This window comes from Echinops telfairi, unplaced genomic scaffold (genome assembly GCF_000313985.2).
Source record: "Echinops telfairi isolate 266 unplaced genomic scaffold, ASM31398v2 ScPeMD7_7468;HRSCAF=8506_0, whole genome shotgun sequence".
Taxonomy (NCBI): domain Eukaryota; kingdom Metazoa; phylum Chordata; class Mammalia; order Afrosoricida; family Tenrecidae; genus Echinops; species Echinops telfairi.
The window spans coordinates 31880722-31894108 of NW_022111369.1; the positions used below are offsets into that span (position 1 = coordinate 31880722).

Below are 13387 nucleotides of genomic sequence, written 5' to 3' on the forward strand. Positions count from 1 at the left end.
CGCAGACTAAGAGTTCTCTCAAGCAACCGTGTACCGCAGACTAAGAGTTCTCTCAAGCAACCGTGTACCGCAGACTAAGAGTTCTCTCAAGATAATAAGCTGGAGCAATCTTAAAGCTTAGTTGTTCCTATTTCTCTGGAAATCTTCCATTGTCTGATGCCCACCGTCTTGAAAATTAGTGTTTTACGTATTTTGTCCATTTTGTTGTTGTTGTTGCAAGCAAAGGGTAAATCCAGGCCCTGCTACAGATTCTATCTTAACAGTCAGTGGGCGTCTCACTGAGTTAGTAGGTTTACTTCTCTGTACTGAATCCATGTAAATGGCATCTCAGCCCAATCCTCTCTGATGGATTGGGGTCAAACCTCACATGGTTATGCATGCGCCCCTCTAGACTGTTTCTGTGTGAGGCTTTTCACTAACTGCCTTAAAGGCATCTTTCTTCTGTTTAAAAAGCACTTTTGAAAAAAATAGTATTATGTATAGGGAAGGAATTTTAATGCTATGGGGAAGAATTTCTGGAAGTTTCCTCAGCTAAGTAAGTGACTTAGAGATTATCCCTCTATAGAGCTTGTGTAAGAAGGATTTTTCTTTTATAATTCTTGCAAATGAAAAGAACATTCATGGGAGGAGGAGGAAGTGAATGCCAAGGCAGGGTGAACAGACAGAATGGCACACTGAAAAGGAAAGGGGTCCGGAGAAAAATCTTCAAGGAAAAAAAATCTAAGAAACCAAGACATTCAAAATTAAGGTATTATATTTTATACATTTTAGGAAATATTCTTTTGTTCTCCATTCCTTCCCCTGATGCAAAAATCCAGAGTTAACAATTACACAGAGGTAAAATATTAACCAAAACAGAGAGTTGATAGCATTATTATAGTTGTTATCTCTTTTTAAAACGCCAAAACAAAGTAAAACAAGCTCGTGCAAGTGTGAGGCTAACAGAATATAGGGCATAGGTCACATACCAGTGGTACGTCAGCTTGCTTTACCCGCCAACATGATGTGTTTGACTGGCGAAGTGACAGCCCACACTGTATTAACAAAAGTATGAATGTGTGGGCAAAATGTACACATTTGAAATTTTCACCAATTGCAGTAGTGTCATTCAAAAATTACGAGGGAAAATTCAGCAGATGTGGTAGACCTCAAAGTGGTTGGCCGATGTCAACTCTTGCGAGGGTCTGAGCTCTCTAGTTTACCTGTCTCCTTTGTTCACTTCTGCCTGCCCCCGAGTGTTCCTCATCCATAGGGATATCAGCTAAAGATGCTGGCTCTGTTGTTGTCAGGTGCCAGAGAAGATTTTTGGTTCACAGTGGACCCAGAGTGTGACAGAGAAGAACTGCCCCACAAAGTGTTCTAGGTCTTTCTCTCATAAAGCTTTTGAGTGGGTTTGAATCACCAACCTCTGGTTTAGCTGCCAAGAGTTCACCACCTGTGTTACCAGGGCTCTTTGATACCAGATCTGGGTATGTTTAATAATGCCCCCAATAAATTAACTTGCTTTGTTGTTTCCTTTCCTTTGTCTTTTTTTTAACTCAGAGATCAAGCTTATAAAAAAACATGATAAAATCCCAACTTTTTTGAAAATGGAAGATAGGAATACTAGAAAAATACACAGAAATAAACACTTATTCTACCAAGAAAAGGAAAGCTGTATCAAGGGAACATTTTAAAACTAGATTCCTGGGGAGTCCAAAAGAGATCTCATAATCTTTATTTTGGAAAAATTCACAAGTCATTCAGATATACCTCACATTTGGAAACCATAATCCACCCTACTTTCACCTCCATTTCAGAGGTACATACGCAATGAAGCATATGTTAAAAAAAACAACAAAAAACCTGAAGATTAACAGAAAATTAAGTTCTAGCCCCCTCCCTTCCTTCCAATGTATCATGTTTAAGCAGGAATCGCTTTCTGAACTTCAGGGTGAGAGCAACTCCTTAGCATCAGCCTGACCCCAGAAAACTAGAAATTTTTTTACACATCTAACCACTTTTCACACTCTAAGCCTTCCTGTCAACCCTTAAAATATCCAACTCAAGTTGTACCTACCCAGTATCGGTCAACCTCAAAGACATAAAAAAAAATGTTAAACTTAACAAACCAAACAATGTGTTTGGGAGTAGTTCCAAACCATCCTACGAAGAGGTCTCTTTGTAAACTCTCAGTGAACGGGCAGGGATTTAAAGTGTGAGAAAAGTTTGACTAAAGGTAATTTGAGAGAGGGAGAAAAAGAGAACATTAAAACCAGAAAAACAAAGTTAGGTTACTTAATATTTTTTAAAGGAAAACTTTATTTATATACATTCTTTTCAAAGCAAAAACAAAAACATTTCTGAGCATACTAAAGTCATATAAAGTTTCATGTGGGGGAGACTAAAGCATCGGTTTGGCACATTATTAATGTTTGTTCCTGGCTTGGGTGACGTTACTGAAAATGAAGCACACAGAACAACTCAGGGAAGGGGCCTGGAGAGGGGTAGCTTGCTTTCCAAACTCTGCATGCTCCCAATCCTACCCCATGTGCATGGCTTTATCTAGTCTAAACAGGAGTTATTTAAGAATAATAAATCACACTGTCTACTAAAAATACAATCTATATAATTCTTCAGCTTTAAAGTGCAGCAAAACTGTGTAGGACAAATTGTACATGGTCTCATAAATTATTTTCATGTTATTTTTTAAAAAGAGGGTGAATGTGGAAGGCTGTTAGGAAAATGGTTAAGAGCAATTTTCATTTCATGCCTCAAAGAACTATAGGGTATAATTCCCCTTGTGTGCATAAGAACAAATGTCAGCAATTAGACTGTGAGTGAATTTTTAAAGCCTCATAATAAAATTTAGCAAGTTTTGTAGTTCTCCTTTTGGACATTTTTTTATACCACCACATACAAAGCCTATTGAAAGAGTTGATTCAAAGGAGAAGAAAGGAAACTTTGTTAGCAGTCACCAATAGTTTGTCACTCTGTAAATAACATCTGTCAACCAAATCAAAGGACAATTTTCTTTGTGTACTAAGCATGGGATGGACTTCGTTATAACCCATTTTTCATGATCACACCTTAGTAAGATTAACTTCTAACCCCTAACTAAAAGTTATACATTATTTCCACTATTAAAAGACTGAACATGTATTTAAATAGTCAGGCTTTGAAAGGAACAGCTGCTTAGATTCAAAATTCTGACTATTCCATTTGCTTTGGGCAAGTTAATTAATCTCACTCCAGCTCAGCTTTATCTGTATAATGGAAATAACAGTAGTACCTCATTTAGGGCTGTTTCTCTTTTTTAAAAAACATTCACATTTTTGTTACATTAAATTTTGTGCATTTTATAAGTATATACTATAATTATTGCTGAGATAGCCTTTCAAAGTAGTATCCCAGACTCAAGTTTATCTTCTAATTTGTACAAAGCATTTGCTAAACTGATACATTAGGATCAATAAGCTTACTTCATATTAAAGCCACAACCACCCTTCAGACAAAATATAAGCTATTTCTTAATTAAACTGAGCATATTCCATTATGTTATGGTCCCTACTCTCATAATACAGGTTGGTTATCCTAAATGTATGTCCAGTTTGGCATTTTTCTTTTTCTTCCGGGCCTTTTGTTAAATGAGTTTTCATTCAAAAAAAAAAAAAAGGAGGCACTATGATCCCAATCATGATTATTTATAATGCTTTATATATTTTTCTCTTTTAATGGTATATTTCCACATAATAAAAATGTCCTTATCAATACAATTTTTATAAGAACAAAATTTCTACTTCAAAGATTTAGAATGTTTAAATTATTCCTCTTAAGCTATTTATGTTTTTTATAGTTCTATGCCATGGCAAATAATGCTGTGATGAGCACCTAAAAAAAGCTTTTTTAGGATTTTCAAAATGACTTGTGATCTTTGTGGAAAAGACTTTACTCAAAAATGTATAGGAATTTGGTGCTATGAAAACCAAATGGTAACAGACTGGTGGAGGGAAGTCTTAAACAAAGAAGTTGGCAGGAAAAGATGGTATCTCTACAAGAACAACTGTTTTAAAAACTCAAGAACAATTACATAAATTCAGATTCTAACAGATTTCCCAGTTCTTTCATCTTGTTCTATGAAAACTGAGCTTACTTTTTTACCCCACTGCAATACTACTTAAAATACACAACTGATACTATTACTATGATAATCTGTAGTTCAGATAATCTATGGTTAAAATAATTATGTGATAATCTATGGTTGAGATAATGCATGGAAGCAGCAGTCAGGGGATCAAACTATGCACTGCATTGGGTAAGTCTGCTGCCCAAGACCTTTTTAAAGGGCTGAAAGCAGGGATATTACTTTGAGGACCAAAGTGCCCCTGACCCAAGCCATGGTATTTTCAATTGCTTCATATGCATATGAAAGTTGGACACTGAATAAGGAAGACCAAAGAAATATGGAAGCATTTGAATGATGGTGCTGGTAAAGGATATTGAAAGTATTATGGACTGACTACCAAAGGAACCAACAGCTCTATCTTGGAAGCAGTACCACCCAAATGCTCCTTAGAGGCAAGGGTGGTGAGACTTTCTCTCACCTACTTTGGGCATGTTATTAGGACACTACTTCCTGGAGAAGGACATCATGCTCAGTAAGACAAAGGGGCAGTGAAGAAGCTTTCTCTGTAAAAATATCTAGAGGCAGTCCTTAAAAATATGGATCTACACAATGGCTGCAACAAGAGATCGAGCATAAGAACACTTGAGGATGGTTCAGGGGCGGGCAGTGTTTTGTTCTCGTGTTTAAGGTCACTATGAGTCGAACCAACTAAACAGCACCCAACAACATGGTTAAGATAACTTTTTTAAAGAGAGACTTGAATTCAAATTCTTACTCCACTCCCTAAGGTCAATCATGCAACTCCTCTGAAGCCTCTATTTTCTTATTTGTAAAGTGAGAATAAGAAGCTACAGTGGCACAGTGCTTAAGCACTCAGCTACTAACCAAATGGTTCCTACCCACCAACCACTCTGCTCGTGGCAGTCTGCTTCCATAAATATTGCATATAGATTTCCCAATCCTCTCATCTTTTCTATGTAAACTGAGCTCAATTTTTACCCCACCTTGATACTGCTTAAAAGATACAACTGATACTGTTGATACTACTTCTATGATAAGCTATAGTTAAAGTAATCCATGACTAAGATCATCTATAATATTTATACTATAATCTATCTTTTCCATAGTCTCAACTTATACAAGGGAGGCTCAAAGAGTTCTATGGAAAAATGGAATATAAAAGTAATGGCATTTTTCCACCAGCTTTTTGAAGTCCCTTCATATAATCATTTCAATCATAACTTATTGAACAAGGATGTTTCATTTTGCTCCAGAGACTACATAGGAATCATTAGAAGATGAAAAAGATACTGTGCATAAAACTTTCCACCAAGCACCCACTCAATAAAGTAACCTTCCTATTCTGTATTTAACTTTGCTTGAATGTGGGTAAAAAAGCATGCGTTTACATTTTAAAAATTAACAATGAAGAACTACATATACATTTTAGAGTGAATTTGTTTTCATTTCTACTCTCTCAAAAAGCTCCCTGTCATCCAGTCAATTCTGACTCAGAGTGACCATAGAGGGCAGCGTAGAACTGCCCCTGTGAGTGTCCAAAACTGTAATTTTTTTTTCCTGATTTTATTTTTTAAATCATTTTATTGGGGGCTCATAAACTCTTATCATAATCCATACATATATCGTGTTAAGCATATTTGTACATTTATAGTCCTCATCATTCTCAACACATTTGCTTTCTACTTCAGCCCTTGGTATCAACTCACTCCTCCTCCCCCACGAACCCTTGATAATTTATAAACTATTATTTTGTCATGTTTTACACTGTCTGACATCTCCCTTCACCCACTTTTCTGTGGTCCATCCCCCAGGGAGAGGGTTATATGTAGATCCTTGTGATCGGTTCCTCCTTTCTATCCCACCTTTCCCTTTCCCCTCTTTGTATCACCACTCTCATTATTGGTCCTGACGAAGTTATATGTCCTGGATTCCCTGTGTTTCTAGTTCCTAGCTGTACCAGTGTACATCCTCTGGTCTAGCCAGATTTGTAAGATAGAATTGGGATCATGATAGTGGGTGTGTGTGCGTGCGTGTGTGCGTGTGTGTGTGTGTGTGTGTGTGTGTGTGTGTGTGTAAGCATTAAAGAACTAAGGAAAGTTGTATGTTTCATTAGTGCAATACTGCACCCTGACTGGCTCATCTCCTCCCCATGAATCTTCTGTAAGGGGATGTCCAGTTGCCTAGAGATGGGCATTGGGGTCCAATCTGCACTCCCCCTCATTCACAATGATGTGATTTTTTTGTTCTTTGATGTCTGATACCTGATCCCTCGACACCTCGTGATCACACAGGCTGGTGTGCTTCTTCCATTTGGGCTTTGTTGCTTCTCAGCTAGATGGCCACTTGTTTACCTTCAAGCCTTTAAGACCCCAGACACTATCTTTTGATAGCCGGGCACCATCAGCTTTCTTCACCACATTTGCTTATGCACCCGCTTTTGTCTTCAGTGATTATGTTGGGAAGGTGAGCATCATGGAATGCCAGTTAAATAGAACAAAGTGTTCTTGCATTGAGGAAGTACTTGAATGGAGGCCCAATGTCCATTGCTCCCTTAATACTAAACCTATAAATATATGCACATATATCTATCTACCCATCATCATGTATAAATATATTTACATATGTACAGGCCTTTATTTAGACCTCTATAAATGCTCTTTGCCTAGCTCTTTTCTCTATTTCCTTTTACTTTCCTCTTGTCACACTATCATGCTCAGCCTTCATTTGGGTTTCCATAATTTCTCTCTGTTACACTGCCCTCAATCAAGCCCTAGCAGGGCTCCTACACGCTCCTTACTATTGATTTTGGATCACTTATTGTTCCCTTGTCCCTGGGTTTGTTAATACCCACTTCCTTTCCCCCACCTGCCCCTGTCCCATGTGCCCCTGGAACCATTGGTTCCGCTGTTTTCTCCAGATTGTTTATCCCACCTATCTTATCTAGCTAGACCTGCAGAGATAATAATATGCACAAAAAACAAGACAGAGTAAACCAAAGCAACAAAAGAAAACAAAATAACAACAATAACAAACCAATGACAAATAAAAACCTACAAATAGTTCAAGGTCTGTTTGTCGACCTTTAGGAGTGTTTTCAAGTCAAATCTGATGGGGTGCCACACCCTGGCCCCCAAATACCAAAGTTTCGGTATTCCCTCAGGACTTCCTTGCTCTGCTCCCCTTGCTGTTCTGTTGCACTCCCTTAGTGTTTTGCCTTGGTCCAGCATGAAGCAGGGAACCAATAGAGAGGTCTGAGGGGCCAGCCCCAATCCCAACTATGTGGACACCGCTCTCCCCTCCCTGCAGAAGAATTTACTTTAGAGGACAGCACCAAAGCTACAGCTCAGGGAGAGGGACATGTCTGATCAGAGCACACAAGAGCAAACAAAGAGGGAGGAAGAGACAGTGGAGCAGCAGCACATCCTGACCCACCAAGCCTTGAGGACGAATGACTCAGAGCAGCCAATGCACAGAGAGGAGCATATGGCTGGCCCCAATATGAGACAAAGCATCCCTCACTGACTCACAGCCCTATGGGGGACGATAATGAAGACACAATGCGGGAATTGCACCCAATCTGACTGTAAATCTTCATGGGAGTAAAAAGTCTCATCTGTCTCTCACAAAGCAGCTGTTGGTTCCGAACTGCTGACCTTGTGGTTAGCAGTCTATGTGTAATTCATTATGCCACCAGGGGTCGGAACACACGAAAGCAATAAAGAAAGGACATCTGTTTTAGGTATAATTAAGGAGTAGTTGCAAATGAGATTAACTACATTGTTCAGTGTCTTCTAAGCTGTGCATCAGCAGTTAACATGTGACAAATATTATTAAAATTTATGACATTGTTAACTTCCAACCATCTAAAACATGTTTGGGTACCTTTTATTTATTGAAGGGGATGCTTTTCCCTCATAGGGGGAGCAGGGAGAGTCTTCTTGGAGATACCTGTATATTCTTGTTTAAACAAGCAATACGAGTACAGTTTTCTGTTGCAAATACCAATTATGTCAAAAGGGTCTCCTTAGTTTGTAAGGGGAAAAAAATGACTGGCACCTGAAGGAAAAATATCCTATCAAATCCCAAATCTTGAGTTGAAATGCTAACTTTCTCTGTTTCCAATATTTTAATACATTTCCAGATCTGCAACATTTGTGGTCCACACAGGCAATCAAAACTTTGATTAGATTGAGAACCACCTGATAAAAATAACGAACACATGGGCACCACTTGAGTTCCCTCTTTTCGGTTAACTTTTAAAAGTAACTTTACAACAAAGTACAACAGATTTAGGAAAGAAGTAATGTAAGCATCAGATGTGAATGTACATATACATACATATGGACACATCTACATACATATATATACACAGTGATACATATGTAATTGTATTTTTAATGATAAATCGGAAAATGAAAGTCATGGGGGGGACTAGCACATATATATTCCATTTTAGATTATTAGAAATTTATAAACAAATTTCAAAATGTCTAGGCAATATAGAATTTTCTGTAATGATGGAGATTTTCTATAACTGCACTGCTGGATACAAGTAACCACTAACTACAAGTGGCTACTTAGCATTTAAAATACAGCTAATGGGGGCTGAAGAGATTATTTTTATTTTAAAAAGTGAATTTTAGATTGCATCTAATTTCAATTAACTCCAATAACAGATCTATTGCACATTGGAACACAAGGGATTGGAGAAAACCGTGTGCTCCTTGAATTATGGTTCAAACTGTAAAAAGTCTGCTAAGTGGGCACACACAGATGCTTCCGAGGCAAGATATTTTCATCATTGTTTTTAATCCTTCTGATTTATAGAAACAGGAGTTATAATACAATATTAAAATGTTCTAAATTCCTCTTCTACCATGCGATCTGAAGTTGGATGCATGCTAAAATCTAACGAGATTTTTTTTAAAAACATGGATGCTGGGGTATTACCCCAAAGATTCATGTTTAATTGGTCTGGGCATTGAGATCTTTAAAAAACTATCCTAGTGATCCCAATGTGCAGCTAGAACTTGAGAAGCACTAAACTAGGCAGAACTGTTTGAAAGGTGAAACTTCATTAGGTCTAGATGGAGTATGCAACCAAACACATCTATGCTAGCAGTTAAAGAAGGTCTTTGCCACCTGCCGCAGAGTCAAGACAAAAACCCTGGAGGGCTAAATATGGGTTATCATTCAACACATTCAGCAATGATTAGGGAATGCAGTCATGAGCTTTGGTTACGTGGGAGTGCGGTTTAATCATATGAAAGATTAGAAAGAAGGAAGCAAACTAAATATTAGTATCAACTTGTGTTTGACACTTTTACCAATACTATGTAGTTTCCTTCTCAAATACCTTGAGAAAACTATTATTACTACATTATTTACAGATAAGGAAAGTAAACTAACAATGAAGTTCTCTGGGATTTGGGCACATATTTGTCAAGACAGTAAAGTGCACATTCTTTATAGTAAAGAAGAAAAGATTTTCTCTGAGGCAGTTTGTTCCTGTAATTTTTCACATGGGGGGGTGGAGGTGTGTGAATAAAAAGCAGGATTTAGCCTTGGAACAAAAGAAAAAGAAAATTCCTTCAGAATCCTGCTTCCATTACTAAAGAGGGAGCTTCAAAATTTTGTGGAGAAATTTCTTTATCTTTTCATTCCATTTCCCATCACCTTTTTAGAGGCCCTTCCTAAGCATCATAAACACACACACACAGGAGGGTGTTACATTGTGTTTCAAATCTAGCCCCTCTACTAGGCTAACAGGAGTTGCTGCCTTCTTATGCTAAGTTAAATAACTGGTCCCTTACTGCCCCTACAAACTACTAGCTGTAGTCACACATTCTTGAGAACAGGATTGGAGAGGATAGGACAGATGTTTATTCAAGTGCCTGCCACTAAACAGAAATAGGACAAGTGATTTAAAGGTATTTTCATCTGTCCCCCCACTACTCAAACGTTTATTGGGAGTTCCTTCTCCCGTAGACCAGTAGTTTTGATGTGACACACTCAGAGTGAGAATGACATGCTTGATTTTGACTCAGATCAGTACAAAGGCTACATTAACTCACACATTAAAAGAACCTAGTTCCCTAAGTGGTTGGGCCCATTGAAAATGGAAAAAGGTTTTCAGAGAAATCATCTGAAAACAGAGCAACAGATCCTTATAGGTTCCATCAGCATTAATTATTCCATCCTGGGGTCTATCTTTTCTCCTTTCTCAAGTCTCTACCTTGTAAAGTGGCATTAACTCATGAATCATTAAAAAAGAAAAAAAGAAAAAAAAAAGTAAAATAAGAGCCCTTAGTTACATCAGGGGTCCAACTGAATACCTTCAACTCACTATTATAATTAATCGAATAGACTTTTCCCAAAACCAGGGACCCTGATGAGACATGGATAAATGCCTGCCTGTTGAACCAAAAAGTCATTGGTTCAAACCAACTAGCTGCTGCACAAGAGAAAGATGTGGCAGTCTTCATGTATAAGGATGACAGCCTTAGAAACCCTTTGGCGCAGTTCCCTCCTACAAGGTCACTATGAGAAGGAATTGACTCAATAACAGATTTGAATGGAGAAATTTGTTGGAGCTTTTCTTTAGTTTTTCTTTTCTCCCAAAACATATTACCAGGATAAGAATGTGTTGACAGGAATAATACCCAGATACATTAACTTACAGTCCTACCACTAGAGAGTATGAGGGGTACACAGGTGACGCAGGCAGAGGGACTAACATCAAAAAGCCTGTAGAATGCTTGTGCGGTGTCTTAGCAGACATTTACTTTTTATCAAAAAGCCGCTGCAGTTCATTATAACAACAAAAACAGTTTCTGTACGCCCGGCTTACAAAATTAATAGACCTAGCAAGGCTACAACTTTATGGTAATTTACTTTTTGAACTTTCTAATACATTGGGCTGCTAACTGCAAGGTCAGCAGTTCAAAACCACCAGCCACACCTGGGGACAAAGAGAAAGTTTTCTATTCTAGTAATAGCCTCAAAAACCCACAAAGGGCAATTGTACTCTGTCCTATAGGGGGTGACTGTGAGCGGGAAGTGAAAAGATAGCAGTGAGTTTGGGCTGAGTTAATGCACTGAGGTCAGAACTATCATCTATCCCCAATTACAATGACGATGACATTTCTACATACTACAAGCCTGTTCTGTTACCGTCTTTGCTCCAGGTGTTTTTAAAGTTGCTCGTTTTGTCATATGGTTTCATGTCTTAGCTAAAATACTGTAGTACTTAGTATTTGTTAATCCTGTATCAATAACGCTTTGAGAATAAAGTAGTAATTAAAAGAAAAGGAGAACCATCAAAAGGCTTTCACTCAGTTATTGAAAACATTATTAGTAATTCTGCTCAGTTACTAATAACTCAATATAGAAAGATTTTACAAAACAATTTGATTGTTAGTATTCAAGTAATCTAAGAAATGTTACATTTAAGCTATTTACAGCTATGTCACATATTGCTCTAAAATTAAAATTAATAATAAATACAACTAAGGATTCTGTGTGCTCGGAGGAAGTCCATGGGGGCTGGGGATCCAGGGTGGTGATAGCACCAGTTACTACACTGGGTGCCATCAGACCTAGGGAAGCTTAGAATGTGGTTTTGTTTCTTTCTGATTCAAAAGCAAATGGTATTAAATTATAATCTCACTTTACCACAAAATGTTTCGTAGTTTATTTTAAAATTACACATCCCAGGAAAAAGAGCAGAAGGGGAGTGGCTCAGCCTGCTTTCTCTTTTTCCCAATTCATTTAGGCTGGGCAATAAGATGAGCTGGGAAAATACACATTCACCTGATAAGAGAGGGTACAATGATCCCTCACCCAAGCCCTGAAGCTAGGCTTTAACTGGTTTTAAAAATAAAGACTAAATTCCATTCACTTACCATTTACCTAAAAAACAACTGATTAGCCTGTTTGCACCTTCATTTCCTGCATTTCAGAGGCATTGCTCCAGGGACGGTGCAGGGAGGGGAGAGGGTTTTACAGCTTTTGACTCATATAATATCAAAATCTATCCTTTAAATGGACATTATTTTTAATAAGGGGGGGGGTGTTACTTGCTACATTAGAAAACTACGTATAAGTAGTATTTTGAACCCTGAGACTCATTCTCACTATTAAAAGTCATTTCTGAAGCGATTAAGAGTCCCCTCCCCCTACACACAGGCTCACATTCTCATTAGAACAGTGTTGTCACTTAAAAAAAAAAGACATTTAGGATTGTATGAAAAGTTCATCCGTGTCCCTCCTTAACGAATTTGCTGAATCAACAGATTCATGAAATTACATGACAGAAACGTTTTCCTAGTGGCACTTAATCAAGAAATCCCTTCCATCACAGCCCCCCCCCCCACAAGTACCTGATGTGCACCAGTAGGTTTTCACCTGGGCTCTGCCAGCCCAGTCATCAAGAATTTGGGGAAATACCAACACCTGAAGTCAATGCCAATTTCATAATACAGTGAGTACCCACCCACCCCCAACCCCAACCTCCTACCCTTCAGTGAACTCTCTAGATATGAAATTAAAATCTTGCTAATTAGTCACCAGCACCCTTCATCCCACAGATCAGGTGCCCTACATTTTGTTTAGGTCCCGCCTTGAAAACAAACCCGATTGCCCTATTTTCAGAGAGGTAAACTCAACTCTAAGTAACTCCCTATGAAGTCACCGCGTGTGTTGTTTCAAAGATGCAATTAAACGAAAATGACACAAGGCCGCCGAAGACAGTCTGAAGCACTCCACCGATAATGCCAATGAAAACCGAAGTGCTCCCAGTCTACCCGAGTGAGACTATTTCTCCCCATTCGCACCCTGCCCCCGCCCCAACCCCAGCACCAAGGAGTCACATCCCACATTAATCCAACTTCCGAAGAATTTCCCGGACTTTGGTGTAACTTGTAGCTTTTCATCTTCCGGCGTTCACAGTACCATGCAATGAGGAATTGGGGGGCCGGAGGAGTAACTGGGACAGAGAAGCAAAGCAATAAAACGGCTTGCATCATGCAGTGTCTCTTCCTCCGCCCCCTCTTCCCCACGTCCTCACACTCACACATTCCTGGCGGCGGCCTCCCACCGCACCATCTCCCCCAGCGTTTACAGAAATTGGAAACAGGCGCCGGGCGTCGAGCTTTTGCACGCACCGAGCAGAGCTGAAGAGCCACGAAGGGGTGATGCCAACAACGAACTACTACCCCACAATCTCCTCCCCCCCTGGGGCTGCGAGCCCAGCCGAGCACC

The 13387-nt window shown here is 38.9% G+C and overlaps 1 protein-coding gene across 1 annotated transcript in view; it reads right to left on the reverse strand.

The window, feature by feature from the left end:
• PTPN13 (protein tyrosine phosphatase non-receptor type 13) overlaps positions 1-13243 on the reverse strand; it is a 244535-nt gene extending 231292 nt beyond the window's left edge. The window contains exon 1 of the mRNA XM_045284339.1: positions 13200-13243. Coding sequence (XP_045140274.1) covers positions 13200-13203 — 4 coding nt within the window. The 5' untranslated portion in view covers positions 13204-13243. The remainder of the gene's footprint in view (positions 1-13199) is intronic.
• Between the last annotated feature and the right edge of the window lie 144 nt (positions 13244-13387).